Source organism: Typha latifolia, chromosome 8 (assembly GCF_019914945.1).
Source record: "Typha latifolia isolate L0001 chromosome 8, TyphaL0001v2, whole genome shotgun sequence".
Lineage (NCBI taxonomy): Eukaryota > Viridiplantae > Streptophyta > Magnoliopsida > Poales > Typhaceae > Typha > Typha latifolia.
This window is the reverse complement of record NC_133093.1, coordinates 10,934,430-10,953,703: the sequence shown is the minus strand read 5'-3', so window position 1 is coordinate 10,953,703 and position 19,274 is coordinate 10,934,430. Positions and strand designations below refer to the sequence as shown.

Here is a 19,274-nt window from a genome sequence, read left to right as displayed (position 1 = left end):
TACTATAGTGAGTTATGTTTGTGATGCTTTACAACCACTGCAGGATGGCAGTGTCTGCTATTTATTTGCTGCTTCTTGTACAAAGTTAGCTCATTAATTTCTGGTACGTTATACTATGCTTAGCCTAAACATTCAATTCTTTGTCTCTAAATCAATGTTTATTAAAACTCTGCATTTGTACCTTGTGCCATGGGGTGTTATTATAGTTGCTTATAATTATTTTAATCTTCCCTGCCCTGAATTTTTTTCAAAAATTTCCTCTGGATCATGATTTCTTAGGAGCTTCATAAAGAGAAAATGGTGTCTTTTCTCTTGTTACTATTATGAAAGAGGTCAACTGGGTAATCCTTTACATGTGGGTGAGAGTGCTATCTTTAAAAAGGTTTTAGTTATGTAGCTCATACTACTTAGCTTCCTTAAATCTTGGTTTCAGCATGTTGTCAGACTGTTTCTGAAAGTAGTATGAATTATGGAAGAAGAGGTTTTGTTAGAGAATGGTGGTCTTCTGTTTTCATTTGCTTTCTCTTTTTTTTCCCTATTTCTCGAGTCATAGAAACTCTTTAGTAGCAGTATATATAGCTATTACGGAGATTTATACGCTGAAAAATGCTGCTCAATTGTTATCATATAGTTAAAGTGGTGTCATTATGCCGTATTGCATCATCAAAGCCTCTGCCTTCGTAACTGCTTCAGAGAGGGAGTTCTGTTGTTTATCTTCTTAGCCTCAGGTCGCTTACAGGGAATTATGCAGTTCCTTGTTCTCATCTTTTCTTCTTTCTATGTAAGTATTATAACTCCTTTTGGTTGTGATTTACCTTCTTGATTTGCATGCCTTTCTTTTGTCCTTACTCCTTACATGCAAAACTTTGGAAATTTACATCGTTTACTATGGAAATTTACATCGTTTTCATCTGTTTAGGCTCGGTCCAACAGGTAAAGCAGGCAAGATTAGTTCATCCTTTATGAAATCTGCTTGCGAAAATGTTTTTTTTTTAAATTTTGTAAAGAAAAATCCCGTAAGCACAACGATACATTAAATCATCGATGACTACTAAAATGGTTGTTTGTTGGTTTTTTTTCTTTTTCCTTTAATTGCTGGACAAACTTTCATGTACTATATGATATGAATAATCTGTTCTGATATTTGACTAACAGAGATAAAAAAGCGTTTCTATGACTAATTTTGAAGTGCTTTAAATTGGAGAAGGTTGGGTCTTTGAATATAATTAGGTCGCTCTTAGAATTTCACTTCTCTCAAGGGGTAAAGTTTGGATAGCAATTTTTTTTTCCAGCAATAGGTCCTGATGACTAGTTAATGGATGAGAAGAGTAGTAGTAGGGAATGCTGAGGAAGAGGATGAAGTGGTACATTTATGCATAAGCATTCAAGTTTCGTATCTCATTGAGAATAGCGTAGCAATTTGAATTCATACCAAAGATGAAAATGGAAAGAAGTATTTTTCGTCTACCAATTAACACCGCTCTCACCATAATTTTGGTCGAGTGTACCATTCCATCAGCTCAATTTAAGTAAAGATAGTTGATTGATTATTTTCCTGCTCTAAATAACATGATTTTTTTTAATATCCATTCAAAAAAAGAAAAAAAAATCTAGAAATTGGAATTATTTTGCAAATCATCCCAAGTAAGTAGTGACGTGTGTTTTAGTCCATACATGCTAATGTGATTATAAAAGTGGAATTATCTCGCAAATCATCCCGAGTAATCTTAAGATCTCTGTGCTTATAAATAACGCAAACTATATTCCTAGCCCGGCCCTCTCGTCAAGTTCGACCTCCGGCTCGGTACGTTTCTAGGGTTCTTACTTTCTTCGATTCGATTCATGTTCTTGATGCGAAAACAATTGAGGCTGGAGTTAATATCATATAATTCTCCACAATTGGTGATGATTTTCTTCTTGACCTAATGGCGCTATACATTTCCAACAATTCCTACTTGTCAAGTTGTCATTCTACTCTTCCGTAGTTTCAGCAAGGTAGTTTAGTTCTTCGATTGCTAGTTCTTTTTGAGTTTAAAAGGTTTTAATCTTGTTCGACGGATGTTGGCAAGCTGGATCAGGTCATACATGTTTGGATAATCTTGGTTATCATCCCTAGATGCAAGTTTATGGAGGTTCTTTCGAACTGTTTGGCAGCAAATTTTTTCTTAATTAGGTTTTCAGGAGTTTTCCTCCACATCGAATCCTTTTTCTTCGGTTCGATCTATCAAAGTCAGAGTTTGACCGGTAGTAGCATTGCTTTAATTCTCAAGTCTGCAAGTCCATGGCGCAGTGTTGATTTTAGCTCTATCATTTTGTTAGGTGCATCCTACTAATGCTAAAATTCTTGGAAATAAATCGATGGAGTAGCCACTGCCTCTTATTTTAGTCAATCGTCCTCTTTTAGAACTTAGAAGGTTTCCTTGGATGTGTTCTTTAGTTTTCATCTTGGGGAGTACTAGAGGTATCCTTTGGGGGTCATCATCCGAGGTCATTCTAATTGATCATTTGTAAAATAAGTTCGTGTGTGTCTCTTTAATTATTCCAAAATGCACATGGGACCAAGACATCATTTGACATGTCTTACTAATATTATTTTTTTCACTATACAGTGGATTCTTTAAAGTACTTATTATGAAGTACATATACCATACAAGTTAGGAGAACATATCTCCTAGTCCTCATCTAGTCCAAAGTGTTCTTCCATTAGTAGGAATCAAGCATATTTCCTTCATTCTTCTGAACATGTTCTTGTGGACCCTTGACATGTGCAATTTCCAAGATTCAACATCTTATCAATTTTGCACATCTAATTTTATAATTTGCTCGATTGGCACTTAATCCAGGAAAGAGCTGCGAAGGAAAAGTGTGACGAGCAAACCAAAACACTCTGTACTTCATCTGCCTTTAGGTCAGACTAGTCTTAGTAAAAAAATTCATGAGTATCTAGATGAACCGACACTATGAAAGATAGGTTGCTTGATAATTGTTCTTATGAGGGCTGTCTGCTTTTGGATAAAAAGGGTCTATTTTTGGTTTTATTTGTAAGGTTGGGATGCTATGTACTTTAATTTTTGCAAAATAACATGTCCAGTGCTTCTTGTTTGCACTTCTTTTTCTTTTTTTCCTTTCCCCTTTTTGTTGTGCATATGAAATGGTTAGTCTACTCACTACTGTCTGGTAAAACTTTTTTGATCTGTATTGCAAGTTTCTGGTAAAAGTTATTTGATCTGTATTGCAATTTGCAAGATTGCTATCTGTGAAATGCTGAAGATCCAGTGAAAAGCTTTTGCCATATATTCGGTTGTTATAGACCTTGAATATCTGAAGTGGCATAAAATTTTTAGCTCTTATGATCAGTGGCAGTTCATCTACAAGTTGACATTTTGCCCAACTGAATGATTTTTCTTCTGCAGGGGCAATTAACCTTTGAAGTTTGCAGTTTTATACCTCTATTCACTTTTTGAAGTGCTTCCATTTAATGGTAGGTCCATGGACCAATTCATCGAAACTCTCTCTCTCGGTGTGTGTATATCAATCGATTGTATCAGCATATCATCATTGAGTACAATAAATTATTGGCACACAACCTCTTTGTGGCTTTTGTTTGAAGCACTTACCATTGTAGAAGTTTAAGAGTAGGTGTTGATGATTTGCATAGGTTCTTTCCAGATGCCTGGTAATTTATAGATGCTCAGGTTTGCAAGTTATCATGAATGGTTTATTTAATCAAATCCTGAGTCCTGACTGTTAATATCATGTGATATGCTTTGGTATGGATCATGCATTTCAGGATCAGAACGGCATGACTGATGATAAGTCAGAAAGCAGACTGTATGTAGGCAATCTTGACCATAGAATCACAGAGTAAGAACATTTCCCCAAGTCCAAGTCCCTAGAGCATCTATCTCCCTTCTATTTAGCTAGATGACTGAACCTGTATTTTGCTTAAATCTAATTTCCAGGTCCAGCATTATCAAGATGTTTTCTCCTTTTGGAAAGATTATATCTGAGGATTTCTTGTGGCATACACGTGGTCCTAGACGTGGAGAGCCACGCGGATATGCCTTCATTCAGTACAACACTAAGGAGGTAAGCTTCAAACTTGGACCTAACTTATTGTGCAAAAATCTGATCTTTGTCTCTTGAAGTGAGTATGCAGGAAGCTCAACTGGCAAAGACAGAGATGAATGGCAAATTGGCATGCGGACGCCCATTGGTTGTTCGGTTTGCTAGTGAGAAGTACTTGGCAGACACAGTAAATTCTGTCAATTCTGGCACCGACACAAAAAAGTCAAGCATTTCATGTGGTAAATCAGGGCAAATTAACTACAGTGCGAAGATTGCCGCTATAAAAAATAAGTTAAAATCCCTAGAAGAAGAAAGCTGCAGCACAAAAAGGCCAAAACTACAAACAGGTAGCACTGCAGATAACCATGAAGATCATTCTGTGGAAAGATGTCAAAGGACCAGCTAATGTCAAGATTCCTGAGCAATTTATGGGATTTAAAAATTTTCAACCTCAAGGTAAATTGATTTGCTCTCTAATTTCATCGACCACTTATTGATGATGTCTTATCACATTTAATATTCCTTGTTTGGGCTTGTTGTTCTTGTGCTTGGGCCTACAATGTCCTCACACCCTTAGAATGTCATTCTTTTCCTATCTCACAATCTCGTATTTAGCAATGCTGTGCATCTTCGGATCTGAAGCTTCAGCAAGATTATCTTGTATTGTTTTTCATTCAGAGCAATGTTGTACAACTTATAGTTCAAGACAGAGCTCTACCTCTCCCTTGTTATCTGGTTTTACTTTTGGAAGAATGGATTAATTAGTAAGATTTCAATTGACAGCATTCTGCAGTTTTGATGCATGATATTTTGCAATATATCTATTGTGTTACAAATTTCGCTACTATTCTATGAGGTTGAAATCATTGTCATTATATGAACTTTAGCTATATTTTTATTCTTCTGAGGTTAAATTCTTCGTCAGAAAGTTCTTTGTAAAGGTTTATGAATTGCGAGGTATGCTTTCCATGCTGCAGGCTCTACTGTTGAAAATGGAATATATGTTTAACATGTCTCATCTCAATTTTTCCTTATCAAATCAATCTTTGTCACATTATTTATCAATGCATTAGGTTAGGTGATATATCAGTATATCAGGTGATTCAACCTTTCTAGTTAATTTAGTAGACTAATTAAAGATTTCAAGGATAAACCTACATCATTACAGTGCTGACAATTTAAGAGATAATCATATATATTGTAAAGATTTGGGAGAAAAACAAGAAAATTAACTCCTATGATAGTCATACCATCAATATTGTTCTTATTCCGACTAAACATTAGTACAAGTTGAAGCATCCTATGAATCACTTATATCCGGTGGCAGAGACTCCTCTTTTCCAGTAGAAGTCAGAAGTTCTGACTCCTATCGCAAATTAGTTTGATGTAGCTCCCACATCTCTAGAAGAAAAATTACACATATTATTCATCTTCATAATCTCCTACTTTAGTTGTTTCTTTATTTAGTTCCCATTCTTCCCTATGTCAGTAGTTTTTGCACTCTTATTTTGATACTTTACCTGTCCATGGATAACAATCATCTTGAAAAAAATAAGAAGTTCAAATCCATCCCAAGAACAAGGAAAGAATTACAGCTTTCTCTTGATAAATCTATTATGGGTTACCATGCAATAATTATTGATATGCCCTTCGACAGGTCTTTGCTTTATTCTTCTTGTTATACATTAATGTTTGTCTAATCCACCATGTACAATATATATTCAACAAGTGGTGGATGAGACTCCACTCGTCTGTAAGTTTAGTATTTGAAGCTGCAGCTTGCTCACATGTACATAGAACATTGAGTTATCCAAAAGGTGAGAACAAAGATAGTGTTATAGAGAAGAACAAGATTTTTTTAGGCTGTACTGATGGTGACATTTTATCTAATCTGATGTTGAACTCTGGAATGCCAACAAATATTTGGATACATTATTTGATGAGATCATATTACTGTAATGACAAGGTTTGTTATCATGCGGTTACAGGTTTGATCGAATTATTGAAACAAACAATCTGTCCAGTGACGTGGATAATATTTACTAGGTAGATCTTGCCTTTCACATACCATATGCTTGTGAAATCCTTGTGCAGTAGCATTTATTTAAAACCTCTTTATAAGATTAGTGATTGTTTGCTTTGGCATGTGTACCGGGAAAGAGATGATGTACTTTAGAGGAAAGGAACCTTTATTTCTCTATTTCAAATTTCACACAAGGCAACAGAATTATGAGTCTTTAGATAGCTCACTGCCTTGATTAGGTCCAATCCAGGTAGGCATCACAATTTGTGAACAAAAGGAGGATATAGCTTGAGCCTCCATTGTCTATGTACCTTTTGGAACTTACAGAGGCTAAGAGCTCTTGCGAGTCTTAGTTTTTCGTTGCAGTTCATATATAATTCATGTGGTCCATTACAGAATTTGCTTGTTCACAGTTTAGTTCTTGCTCACGTTTTCCTTTTACAGCTAACACTATCAATATCACCCTCTTGGTTTCTTCCTTCTTTTCTCTATTCCTTTGTTTTAACAATCTATTAAATTGAGTTTTAGCTTGCCAATTGTTTATTTTTTAGAGAATAGGATGGGAATGCTATAGTGCTTTTATTTTGTTTATTGGCAGCTTTTTGTATGAATCTGATAAAAGATAAGTGGGGTTTCAGTTTTCTTATATATTTTACCTTTTTCTTTTATTGCTCTTCTCAAGTGCATTAAAAGGAATAAAAGCTCAGTTCCTCTGCTGTCCACTATAGCATGCCTGAACTTTTCTCGATTTCTCCACAATAGAATGGCACAAAACTGTCTCTTTTATCTTTTTCTTTTTCTTTCGCAAGAGAAAGAAAGGAATATTTTTTTTTGAGAAAAATATTTTATTGTAAGTTTTATTTTCTTTTTTTGAGAACTATATTTCATCATACAGTGCAGCTCACTAGCTCGAATACTACTATGCCATCTTGATCATTATGTATGACTTGTTAAATACTTCAAGTGTAAAACAGATGCTATTAAGCAATTAAAGAAGAAAGAAATTATTGCTAAAATGTTTCTACTACAGCCTTCTATTCAATGATATTGTTATGGTGATATATTGATCCTTGCAGCTTCACAAGTAACTTAGAAAAATATAATGGATACCAGAAGAAAATATTAGACTAGAAGTAGTGACTTATTTAATACTAAAGATAATTTAATGACAATCTGTTTTTAGAATAATTCTACTACCAGTTACTTTCTCAAGAAAAAGAAAAGAAAAGAAAAGGTACCCACATGCTTATCTTAAATTGTTTCTAGCAAACTCAAATATTTTTTTTTAATGAATCATTCAACTCTATAATTCTTGGACTTTTTTAATTCAAATTGTCTGCCGCTCAAAGGGAAAGTTAATCTAAAGAAATAAAGGAATCCAGGCGGTTGCCGCCCTCACTTTTCCGGCAAATGGCATGGGAAATGTTGCAGGGTCCAGAGAGGTACTTATGCATCCACCTTCTACAAAATAAATAATCTAATTTAGTGTTTCTGTGTCTAGTTGTATAGATTTCTGCTCCATGATCCATGTTGCAATGTTGCAATAAGAACATAACTTATTATATGCTTGTGAGGCATCAAATCTAAAGATGAGATCGTTTCCACAAAGGAATCGAAACATCCCACTAAGTGTTTGATTATAATAGATAGACGGCTCCATCTGGTTCTGAAGATTATGATCCTTGGCTACCAAAGATGCTTTACAAACAAATTAAATCCTTCTAATGGCCTTATCTCACCCACCCGACTGATTAGCACATAATGAATACAATAATTAATAAGACTTGGATAGGTTAAGCAGAACGTCTTGAATCCTTTTCAAGTCCCATAAATTAATGCAGATTCTTCCATTTGAGTGTTCAGTATACTGGAAGAATTCAAAATTGCTTACTTGTCCTCCCGTCCAAACAATTAGGTCACCTAACGATTCCCATTCCACATTGGAGCTACTTTTTTTTTTTTTTTTTTTGTGGGTAGTAAAATTAAGTGAAGCAAATCCTCGCAACTTGGGAAATACTTCACATGATCCTCGCAACTTGGGATAATTGATGTTATAAATTGCTACATTTGTGATATAATAGAGATGAAAGTATAATATATTATAGTTTTATTCCATCTATAATCATTTATGATAAATTTGTGGTTGTTTCTCACTAAAAGAATTGCTTCAAAAGAAAATGTCCTCAAGGTTTCTCACTCCATAAAAAGATGCGTGACAAACTACGCATGCCACCGCAAAAGTACATTTCCCCAGAATGATTTGATAATATAATAGTTAAAAAGCAGGGGCATCATGGAACATTTGATCCATCAACATGGTCAAAGGATGTGGACATCTTTGTTTGTCGTTCATCATGCCTCCCCCTATTTCTTTCTCACGCCTGCCTCTATTCATCTTTATCACCACTCGTATCTATTGAGCTGCTATAGCTAAAGTCTTCCTTCCAAACTCTCCCATGGATGCTTCACAACAACAGCTCTGTGACACTAGCTTCTCTTACGGTTGGCTAAGGAGCAAGAAGCCCTCCTTAGACTTTTTAGAGAATAGCCTTAGCCAATCCTTCGATCGTAGCTCCTTTATTGATATGGATCCAGATTTCTTCTCAATGCGTTGGACTAGTGATTCCCATGACTTTGATTTCAATCTCCCCGGTGCACAATCTCCAGAGCTAGTCCATGCAGACAAAATCTTTTCCAATGGTCTCATTCTTCCATCTCAGTTCAGTAGCCCACCGAAGGATGAGCAAGTCTGCAACTCTTGTGATTCATTCTTTAGCAGGTCTCAATCCGTAAGCTCTTGTAAAGCTCTTCTTTCTCGACCCATCTCGGGGAATTCTTCGCCTCTCTTTCTCTCGGCGCAGAGCACGCCCATTTCTACGAGCTCATGCTCATCCAAGAGTGTTAGCTCCAGAAGAGGAAACAAGTCCAAGTCTCCTCTGTTGAGGAGTTGCACGAAATCTCCAAAGAAGATTTTGCTGAAGTACTTGTTCTTTCTTCTGCCCTTGTATAAGAAGGTTAAGGAGTTGCGGTTGTTCTCTTCAAAGTCCGCAAGCATCAGCAAGTATTCGGCCGCAAATTCTGCGAGGAAGAACGCTGGGTTTTCGAGCATGGAATGGTGCAGAGGAAATGCTGATAGTGCTGTTCATGATGCAATTCTTTACTGCAAAAGATCAAATGTGAGTATCATAAATATGATTCTTTTTTTAACTGTTCTGGACTTTTCGCTTGAATTCTTCTGATCACTTGTATTAATTTGTTCAGGGACAGTACATCTAATGGAGGCCTGCAAAGAAATTAACAAAGGGTCCTTGAACAAGGCTTCTACTATATCATTTCTCTATCTTGTTCTTAGATTTTCTCATGTAAATCCACAGAAGACTGTGTCGATTTTGAGCCATTAGGAGAATGGTTACTTGTAGATTTTTGAAATAACAGGAAAACTTTACTTATATTTCATCCATGTTTGTATGCTTTATTTAAACATCTAATTACTAAATCAGATGCCACTACGCAAAGGGTCTTAAGTACAGCATCTCATCTAGTGGACCAAGTTAGGTTCTTTTAGTTTAATGGCAATAATTGAGGTCACTTCTACTTTAGCTTTAGGTTTGTGGCGTCATCCTAATATTAAAAAAAAAGAAAACTATCTCCTTAATGATGTATTTATCTCAAGCATGAAATTGCCCAATATATCCATTTCCTGCCAACCTTGAAGGAAAAGAGAGTTTTTTTTCGATGGAATTTTGAGTGCAAGAAAGCAAACCCATATAGTATAATGAAATGAAATCAGAGGAAACTAAGCTATGGAAGCAGCTCCAGACATCTCTTTTGCATTAGTCTAGCCTAATGAGAACGACTGAGTCATCCAACTGCAGGCGTACAAGAAAGAAGCCTTGACTGATATCAGGATAGTAATCCATTATTTCGTAAAATGTTCCAACTTAGAACAAGATCCAATGTCTTGTTATGGTGGCTTATGATGTATTTGTTCACATTCCTTATTGATAACCAAGGCTCTCCGCTGACAAACTTTGCAGCAGAAATAAGTGGTTGTCACAGGCCATTGAACATGAAAACTGATGGGTATCTGCAAACAGTGGCAATGCAAATTGTCAGATTCCAGAGGAGACAATAGTAGGGCCTTGACATCTGACTTGTTCAATAACATTCTGAGTGTAGTGTTTCCATATCCGATTCTGGATGTGAGGGCAGTGAGACTAAGGCATTATTCATTTATTATATCCAACAAACACTAATAGAAGAGTCATATTTAGGCCTCAGAATATTTCTCTTGAGAGACATGATTTGAGGTAGAAACAACAACTATGACAACATGGACTAACCCTGCATTGCCTCGCATTCTGTCGTCGCAAAATGATAAAAACATCACTGCTGGAAATTTTAGATTTAGGCCCACATTTGGATCAGCTTGGGGACCAAATTGATCACGTGGGATGGAGGTAGGAATAGGGGACACAAAGTGATGTGCTCTGTGTTTGTTTCTGCAAGCTTCTGTTCTCTTTGTTGCCTCTTTATGCTGCCAATCTGAGAGCTCACACTTATTTTAGCACCTCTCCTTTCTTCAGTTTCATCATCTCCTCACACTCCTCTTGACTCGAGAGTTACTTTCCTGGATGTGGGGACTTCAGCATGTTTAGCGCTGCATGTCGGGCGCCTGGATGACAATGTCACTCTTAGAACAAGTAGGAAAGTCACTGGTGAACAAGAAGGATGGAGACTGACATCTGGGAAGTGTTCATGCTAATCATGGATGATCTTAGAAAAGATACGTAGCTGAAAAATTAATGTGCAAATTTATCGGTTTCAAATTAAGTTTCACACATGGTTTGGTTGTTGAGCTTTCTTCGTGCTATAAACATCCAAAAAGTAACGTAGCTAGTTGTTAAATGGTCACTCCTGGTATGGTTGCATTGTTATAGAAACAAATTAAGCATTACGCGTTGTAGTTGGCAAGTCACACTTCATAGGGTATAGGAGAGTGTCTGGAACTATCTAACGCGTTACATTCCTTGCATGGGATTAAGGTTATTTTTGGAGACATCTGTTTGCGTTAATAGTCTCTTGATTGATCTAAGCGGGCTGGGTACGGATTTTGTCCAAGCAAATTGCAAGCAAAGGTGAAAGGTCTATTTTTCTTCTACGAATTTGGATTATTTAGGTCGCTTATGCAACAAGCTTGGGTCCAGGACTCCACATGAAAGTCACATTGAGCTCTTATCTTATACTATTGTTAATGCCCTAATAGTGGGTCTGCTAGGGTTTTCTCCTATCTTCCTTCTTCTGTGTGAGGGATCCCCTACATTGCTACTCTTGTTGCTTTATTTATCCGTCAGCTTGCTCACTGCTATAGGCCAGTGAATGCAGGGCAAAGCGTGCTCTGGTCAGCAGAGGTTGCGATAGCTGCTGAAAATGTCAAGCTCTCTTGCGCCTTTTTTTCCTCTGTCGAGGTTAGTTGTTCCGTTAATTTTTATGCTCATTGTTGTTAGTGTTATATTTTAAAGAGGCTTGTTCAAATGATTATCTTTCTATCCCTCTACTTATGTCAAGCGATTGAGCACTTAATAAGCCACTAGATGTACGTTAATGCATTGATCACACTTACCGGAAAGTATCAGTCATTATCAAAGTGATATTATAAGGAGCCACTAGATGTGCGTTAATGCATTGATCACACTTACCGAAAAGTATCAGTCATTATCAAAGTGATATTATAAGGAGCCATAGAATTTGAGCAGGCCAAGTAGACCAATGGAGTAGTTGGATACGTTGGCATGATCAACAGTGCTCGGCTAATCACTAAGCTAAGAGAAGCCCAATGAGTAGTCCAGTCCAGCCCAGCCCAGCCCAGCCCAACAACAGCCCAGCCACGGGCGACGGCTACAAAACCACTTCGCTCACACGGCTTTGCTATCTCAAAACTGTGGGAGAAATTTCTTCTAGAACTTGGAATATGGTGCGCCGAACATCGACGACACCGGCGGAGCCAAAGTACATAAAAGCAAGAGGGGCGGCGGCCATGGTCCCCTTAGTTTTTTAAAATATATAGTGGTATTTTACAAAATTTAAAAATATACGGCTGTAAAAAGATGATCTTTACCTAGTTTCCATACGCAAATAATCTTCCAGAGCTCTCTCTACAGATGAGATTCATCTTAGCCTAATAGGAGGCCTACGAATGCTTAAAAAAATTAGGCGGTTAGTGTGGGGGAAAGAGCTCTGCCTAAATTTCATACTGCAAGAGTTGCCGAAAGCTTCAGGGTTGCATGTGGATGGCCCTGTAAATTAAAGAAACTAGCAGTCCTGCTGCATAAAACAAGCACCGCCTTCCCCACAAAGAAGCTGCCAGGATACCGCTCATAGTTTTCAAAGCTATACACTTTGAAACATAACAGCTCACCCTACCATAAACCCTATCCAGCACCCAGAATTTTGTTTCCTGTAGCTCCCTATAGGTCGGCTCTAGGATTTTTTTTAATTTAAAAAAAAACCCACCAGATCCAGGGCCTGCACGAGTTCGAAGACCAAACACAACAAGCCCAAGCCTAGGACCATCGCAATTCTGAATAAATTCAACGTCTGACTCTTGGATTATACTCACAGTCAAGCTTGGAAAATATCAGGAGAGTCCAATCTTTTATCGACCCACGGAATCTTTGAACAGGCAACAGCTTCGCTGGCTTGCGACCCCAATAGCGCAACAAGCATAATAAAGTAAAGTCCTAGTGCTGCTTGTGAGAGTATAAATAAAGACCAAAAGGGGCTGCACTAAAGTAAGTTCACCAGCAAGATCATAGTGCAATCACAAAGTCCTTCCCAAACTCTCTCCACACAGGTTGCTTACCTCTCCAGACTACTACGATGAACAGCAAGGCTGCCCCAGCTCTCCTTGCAGCTGCTTTAGGCGACGGCGTTGGATTTGGAGGAAGGAGGCCCATACCAAAAAGAGGACAAATAAAGGGCCGGATAGCGACAAGTGCCGTGCACTCCATCGCCTCGATGCTATTGAGAGCTATCCACAGCAGCCGCATCCTGAACAGAAATCCATTTTGATGAAAGCCAAGAACATAAGGTGTTGTATGACGAGTGTAAATTTGGATCAATTTTAATACATGAGTGTTTAATGTTTTCTTTCAGATTGTAAAGACAATGTAGAGACAATTTAAAATAGAACTTCATAGTTCGTTCCAAGCATGAATATGTCTTGGTTAAAAGAAATTTGTGACTACTGGTACACTTTCAAGTAACGGTGACAATGATTTCACAGAATCACCAAACACACTAGTTCAATCATGTGTTGAATGCTCTGCAGATTTCTGTCGCTGTAATGGAAGTGTGTCATCAACATCCTGTGGTAAATCTGATTCACTACTTGATGGCTTTGCGCCAACCGACATGATGTTCTTGAACCATGTACCCTGGAATCTAGGGGTACCTCTATTAGAATTGCTCGGGGACTCGGGTGTGGCTGGTGAATTTGTGGTTAGACCAGCCATGAATCTGTATGCTACTTTGCTGGCAGTCACAATCTCCGTCTTAGCTTGCCTAAACTGCAAAATTAACAAGAGTAGCAACAAACAAATTCATGCCCAATGCCTAATGAAAGCTGAAAAGAGCATGCAAATCAATTTGCAGCTTAACCAAAAAAAGATAAGCATGCCCCATGCAAATAGATATTGCAACAATAGGGGTGAAAACGGATCGGATACGGATCGGATAGTGTTCAACCCATATCTGGATCCGTATTTTTAGTTCGGATACGGATTCAGATACGGATATTAGACGGATAGTAAAATTTAAAACCATATCCTAACTAAACGGATACGGATAATTTTCGGATAAAAGATCGGATCTTAAACGAATATTGATTAAATTTAAAATAATTATAATATTTTATTTAAATATAATTAACACAAAATTATTAAGAGTTTTATAACAAATAATTTTTTTGTATGTCAAATATATAAAATTAGAGAAATTAATCTCTATAAATAATATATAACGTATTATTAGTAATAATATTAATACTTACTATTTAAATAAGCAAACTAAAAACTGTAAATCATTTAAAAAAATATGCGGATAAATGGATATCCGATATCCGTATCCGAATCCGAAAAATATATCTGACCCGTATCCGAATCTGTATCCGAATTTTTTTCAAAAATTCTATCCGTATCCGAATCCGAATCCGAATCGGATAGAAATTTTCTATCCGAATCCGATCCGAGTCGGGTCGGATAACGGGTCGGGTCGGAGTTAATCCGACCCGTTTTCACCCCTATGCAACAAGATACAGATTTTCCAGTGAGTATTGTATTTAAAGAAAATAACATAAAAATCAACATCTAAATAAGAAACTATGTCGCAGATCCCTGTAGGGACATAAAGTTGCACAAATCGTCTGGATAAGCTGCATATTTGCAAAAGGATATAATTAGGGTGAAGACTTGGTCAGAAGAGGTAATCCAGATGAACTAATGTTGCTTATGTTTTTACATCATCATCATACTTAATAAAGCACAATTCTCTTGATAATCTCTTCAGTATAACTAGGTTTACCAGCATCTCAGGTGGAGATTGGATTTGGCTGATATCAAAATGTCCAAGCTTGTCTATTTCTGCTAGGAGCCTAGGCATCCTTTATTTTACATCTAATAGAGGACCAGTTTCAAGTTGGTTAACTGATGAAAGTAGTAACGTACTATCAAGGTTATAGGCTCTTACATAAATATCTGTATTGATAGCATAGAGTCATATCTATGGATGACATAAATACTAAAATCAAAATTAGGGTCCAAATGACACTAAATAAAAGTTGGTCATCAGTCAAAACAATGTTATATTATCTCCTGGAAAAGAATATATTTAGATATGCATAAAGTTTTCTGCAACTAGAAAAAAATTATTTAGATATGAATAAGGGTTTATGCAGCAATGATGGGGGACTCAAAAGGCTCTGGTTTAGGTCCAAGATTGCAAAAGTGATCTTCACATGAACAAATAGTATGTCGAAACTGAAATTGATATAAAGGGAGGCCACTGGGTAAATGCTGATGATCAGAATTATACATCTAGTTGACTGCAAAGGATTTTCCTTTCACTCAACCACAATTATATAAACATTACTGATAATAGGATGCTGCTACAGCAAGTTTCTGTCTTACCATAGGATGGACATTTTAAATGACTCATGCACACTATGAAACAAATCCTACAACACTTGATTTGCTTTAAAATAAAATATTCAAATATGCGGAGGGAAAGTATGAATTACACATTACACATGTAGTGATATTATGATCCGCATGAAGTAACTACTAGAGCAACTGATCTTTATCCAGGTAGCTATAAGCCTATAACATACTTTACCCACATGCCAACTACCCCAAAGCTTAGGAGTAGGATTTTAGCCAACAATTGCTGTGACATACACAGGTGACATTTAAACTAGAAGTTCTTACCAGGAATAAGATGCTGACATGATCTACTTATCTTGAAAAAAATAAATAAAAGCAAAATCAGCACAGATAGTGGCAAACTGGCAATTAACAACAAAAAAAGACTCAGTTTCTCACCCGGAATGCTGTGTTCCCTGCAACTACCATGGCAGTATCACCAGCATTAGCAAAACGGTTAACCCAACCTGCAAGGTTATAAATTGCAGAATGATTAGCTATAGAACATTGTACTGTACTTCACAGGTACCAAATATATCTCCATTCAGCATAATTAGCATCAATGTGACCCAACTAATCAGGAAATCATTCTCTAGTCTCTACTGATGTAGGATGTTAGGATGTGGAAGAAGACTTTTGTGACCATAACAGGAATAATAACAACATGCCAGTTCTAGAAATTTGTTTCCGGTTCCTATTACGAAAAAGTGTAGACTAGCACTTGCATAACATTATAGAATATAATGAAAAATCACTTGATGGATGGTTTGGTTAGTAACAGAAAATCTTTCAGACCATCAAGAGAGTCTAAAGACCACCTTCTGGAGGAAATTTAAGAGGCAAATCCTACCAATTATATGAGCAACTGAGATATAGACAGATGCACCTTGAAATTATGCTTAATAGCGACAGTATGAAATATACAAGTTTGTGGTGAAAGATTAAAACTAACAGAAACATCTAAGACAATTCTAACATAATGCTACTACATACAATTACATCTCTCTCCCAGAGAGAACAAAATCTAGCAAAGGGAATTGCGCAAACTATCTGCTTATGCATACTTACCTTCCAAAGAACTGGAATATAAACATAGAATTACAATTGAATTGCTGTCAAAACATCAACTTATTATGCAACCACCAGATAATATAGTGTGAAAAAATAGTGCTAACTGAATTCCACAAAGGATATAAAAACCATCAAAAACAAAAGTCAATGTATCCGTGAAATCAAATATCATATAAAATATGCATAAAAAATATCCTGAACAACATGATTACCAACAAGATGTCAAGGTGACAAATGCTTCTGAAACAAAGACGATAAACTCCTTGTTACCTGGAAGTTTCAGCACACCTAGCCTTTCACAAAAGGCATCACAAAAATGGTTGCAGTTTTTCGCTAGAAGATCATAAGAATTTCCAGGCCAATCCCTGCTTAGTTCTCGCAATATCTGCTTTACTTCCAAGATTGAACAAGTGGTCTCTCCTAGAACAATGCACTCACGGTAGGTATACATTGGGTTCTTACCAGGTGGACAACTAAAGACTCCACTACCATTTTCACAATACCCAAATGACCATTCTTCTAACCCATAAACCTGTCAAATTGAAAACCAACAAAGTTCAAATCAGCATTAGAAATAAAATCAGATGTAACATAAATAACATAACCTTTTCCTATATAATGATAATGCATCAAAAAGAATAATGAACAGTAAAATGATCCACCAGTAAACAGATGAGCATGAGCAGCATCAGAGGATAGAATATAAGTATGTGCTAGTATTAAAGAGAGGAGTAAAGAATCTAAGGATGCTGAAATTGACTACAAGTTCATCTTGCTGTGAACATATAATAATTATAATCATCAACAAGAAGTCAAGATATAAGGGATCCCCTAACATCAAAGCAAACAGGAAGTCATCTTCATAGACAGTCAGGCAAAGTCAATGCTGCATAAATAATATCCTTCATGAAGTGTAAGTTGGCTATTTTAACTTGTTGCATCCTCATATGAACCTGTAATAATTTGCATTTCAATGAAATCCTAAAGTATGATCAGAGATGGTCTTAAATCATCAGATGTCTTGCATCAGATCTTCTGCAGATTTTCTTCTGCACCCTCAAGGTTTAAAAAAAAAGCTTTAACAGACTAAATCTTCTTGCCCACAGATAGCATCAAAAGCCAACCTTCCCTTGAAGCACAAGCCTCAAAATGAATTAGAGGACTTCCTACCAAAGGAACAAGGTGTGGTTCACTAGAATTAGGCAAGGAAACAAGTTGTTGAGCCATGTGCAACATCCTGGTCAGTAGATTTCAGATGCTGATAAATATTGCTACAAGATAACAAGGATCGTGAGATTTGTAGTTTATAACTAACATGTAGATCAACCAGAAGTGGAAGATATAGATGAAAACCACAAATTTCTGCTATGAATAATCTTAACATGCTGAGAAAGTGAAAATAATACTGTCATCTTATGTAAGTCAAATCAAAATTCATTCAATACCACATAATTTAACGAGGAAGTAAATCAAGCCAATTTTTTTTGCTTTGAGTACATATAGGCTAAACAAAGGCATGTATTAGTGGCCGACATCATTTAAAAATTAAAAATTTTGGACAAAGGTGATATAACCAAAGGAAACCTAGGGAAGAAGACAATCAACAAGGGGAAAAGATACAATAGGCCAAAGAAAAAAGAGGATGAGAGACATAATCAACACAAATTCAAAATCCATATATCAATAGAATGCCACTCTAAGAAACAGCTCACTCCTGTAATGTGACAGATGGATATCCATACACAACCACAGGTGGTGAAACAACAAAGTACATGCCGGAACAAACCGGGAGCCATTCTAGAATGCACAGAAGAATTCTGCATGTTTAATGGATAACTTACTGAATAAAATCTTCTCCTTAGTGTTTTCTTTCCATTTGCACTAAAAAAATGAGTACCAACTATCACGTACATATCCAAGATCCTACTTTTTAAACTCGCAAACAGATCATGACGCCCCCAGAAACCTAAGATTAAATCAACAGTACTATCAGGAATCACAAAATAATTTTCATCATTGTGTACTAAAGTACAGTGGAACTCAATCCCTTTCCATAACTATCAAGGTTTAACCAAAAGTACCATGACTACTTTAACTATTAGATCTTAGCACAGCCACCAGTACACTCTCATCACAATGTACCTATCAACAACCCAACGCTAATATCCTCTCAGCGAAACCACTAGGAAATACAATAGACATATACAAGTCAAAATCACATCTCACCAAACCAAATCCTCGAAGTTCCGATGCATAGCAGATAGATTAGCAAAAAGAGCACAAACCTAACATCTTCGATCCAACAAAAGATCATTTACCACTCAAAATTCTAGATCTCTCAAATCGAAATAAAACCAAAGACTTCTGGTAAAGAAATAAAAAAAAACAGGGGGAAATTGGAGAAGAGAGGGACGGATCGAGTACCTGGACGGCGCTGTGGAAGATGCCACCGAGGCCGATGCGGTCCTTAAAGATCCGGTTGATCTGGAGTATGGTGTTGTTGGTCTTCTCGGAATCGCTGTTGGTCACGTCGTACACGTGGAGTATCACCTCCTTCATCTTCTTCTCCTCTGCTTCCTTACTCTTCTCTTCCCTTCTCCCCCTCTCTTCTTCTTCTTCTTCTTCTTCTTCTTCTTCTTCTTCTTCTTCTTGTATAAGCGAAGATTTGGAAGAAGGGGAAAGAGATGGTGATTCTTCCCAAATTAGGGATTTGACATGGGGATTTGCAATTTGCAACTGTTCTCAAACTTCCCCCACCTCTTCCTACTTGTTCCGATTCGACCACCGGCACCACCGGCAACTTCTGTTTATTTTGTATTATATTATATTTTGGGGAGGTGGACTTTGCGGAAATGAGCCAGATGGACTTAATTTGCATAATTACTTCCGTGTTAGGCTGTTAGGGTAATTGTGAG

General features: G+C 36.9%; 3 protein-coding genes across 13 annotated transcripts; 2 read left to right on the top strand and 1 right to left on the bottom strand.

Moving 5' to 3' along the window:
• The first annotated feature begins 1,747 nt into the window (after window positions 1-1,747).
• Window positions 1,748-4,853, top strand: LOC140793187 (uncharacterized). Of its 9 annotated transcripts, none has more exons than XM_073144533.1 (5): window positions 1,748-1,804; window positions 3,414-3,481; window positions 3,791-3,864; window positions 3,963-4,089; window positions 4,160-4,853. In XM_073144533.1, exons 2-5 carry the CDS (start codon window positions 3,479-3,481, stop codon window positions 4,472-4,474), a joined length of 519 nt encoding a protein of 172 aa, XP_073000634.1. In that variant the 5' UTR covers window positions 1,748-1,804; window positions 3,414-3,478; the 3' UTR covers window positions 4,475-4,853. The 9 variants fall into 9 exon arrangements, with proteins under 9 accessions (XP_073000634.1, XP_073000637.1, XP_073000640.1 ...); XM_073144539.1 differs by lacking the exon at window positions 3,414-3,481 and adding an exon at window positions 2,844-2,908 and having other exon boundaries at window positions 1,782-1,804; XM_073144534.1 differs by lacking the exon at window positions 1,748-1,804 and adding an exon at window positions 1,879-1,995.
• Window positions 4,854-8,437: 3,584 nt separating this feature from the next.
• LOC140793926 (uncharacterized) lies at window positions 8,438-9,540 on the top strand. Its single transcript, XM_073145699.1, has 2 exons — window positions 8,438-9,267; window positions 9,353-9,540. The coding sequence occupies exons 1-2, from the start codon at window positions 8,548-8,550 to the stop codon at window positions 9,365-9,367; spliced, it is 735 nt and encodes a 244-aa protein (XP_073001800.1). The 5' UTR covers window positions 8,438-8,547; the 3' UTR covers window positions 9,368-9,540.
• Window positions 9,541-12,718: 3,178 nt separating this feature from the next.
• LOC140794067 (uncharacterized) lies at window positions 12,719-19,228 on the bottom strand. Of its 3 annotated transcripts, none has more exons than XM_073145903.1 (4): window positions 18,784-19,151; window positions 16,630-16,891; window positions 15,688-15,755; window positions 12,719-13,141 (listed from the first exon to the last, which is right to left on the bottom strand). In XM_073145903.1, the coding sequence occupies exons 1-4, from the start codon at window positions 18,916-18,918 to the stop codon at window positions 13,112-13,114; spliced, it is 495 nt and encodes a 164-aa protein (XP_073002004.1). In that variant the 5' UTR covers window positions 18,919-19,151; the 3' UTR covers window positions 12,719-13,111. The 3 variants fall into 3 exon arrangements, with proteins under 3 accessions (XP_073002004.1, XP_073002002.1, XP_073002003.1); XM_073145901.1 differs by lacking the exon at window positions 12,719-13,141 and adding an exon at window positions 13,177-13,659 and having other exon boundaries at window positions 18,784-19,228; XM_073145902.1 differs by lacking the exon at window positions 12,719-13,141 and adding an exon at window positions 15,447-15,604 and having other exon boundaries at window positions 18,784-19,173.
• Between the last annotated feature and the right edge of the window lie 46 nt (window positions 19,229-19,274).

Excerpts from the sequence above, each read along its gene's own strand:
- LOC140793926 (XM_073145699.1), top strand. The coding sequence starts at position 8,548 with ATGGATGCTTCACAACAACAGCTCTGTGACACTAGCTTCTCTTACGGT.
- LOC140794067 (XM_073145901.1), bottom strand. The coding sequence starts at position 18,918 with ATGAAGGAGGTGATACTCCACGTGTACGACGTGACCAACAGCGATTCC. Across the intron at positions 16,892-18,783 it reads TCTTCCACAGCGCCGTCCAG|GTTTATGGGTTAGAAGAATG; the intron begins GTACTCGATCCG and ends TCAATTTGACAG. Across the intron at positions 13,660-15,687 it reads CAGGGAACACAGCATTCCGG|TTTAGGCAAGCTAAGACGGA; the intron begins GTGAGAAACTGA and ends TTAATTTTGCAG.
- LOC140793187 (XM_073144532.1), top strand. The coding sequence starts at position 3,773 with ATGGATCATGCATTTCAGGATCAGAACGGCATGACTGATGATAAGTCA. Across the intron at positions 3,865-3,962 it reads CTTGACCATAGAATCACAGA|GTCCAGCATTATCAAGATGT; the intron begins GTAAGAACATTT and ends TCTAATTTCCAG. Across the intron at positions 4,090-4,159 it reads TTCAGTACAACACTAAGGAG|GAAGCTCAACTGGCAAAGAC; the intron begins GTAAGCTTCAAA and ends GTGAGTATGCAG.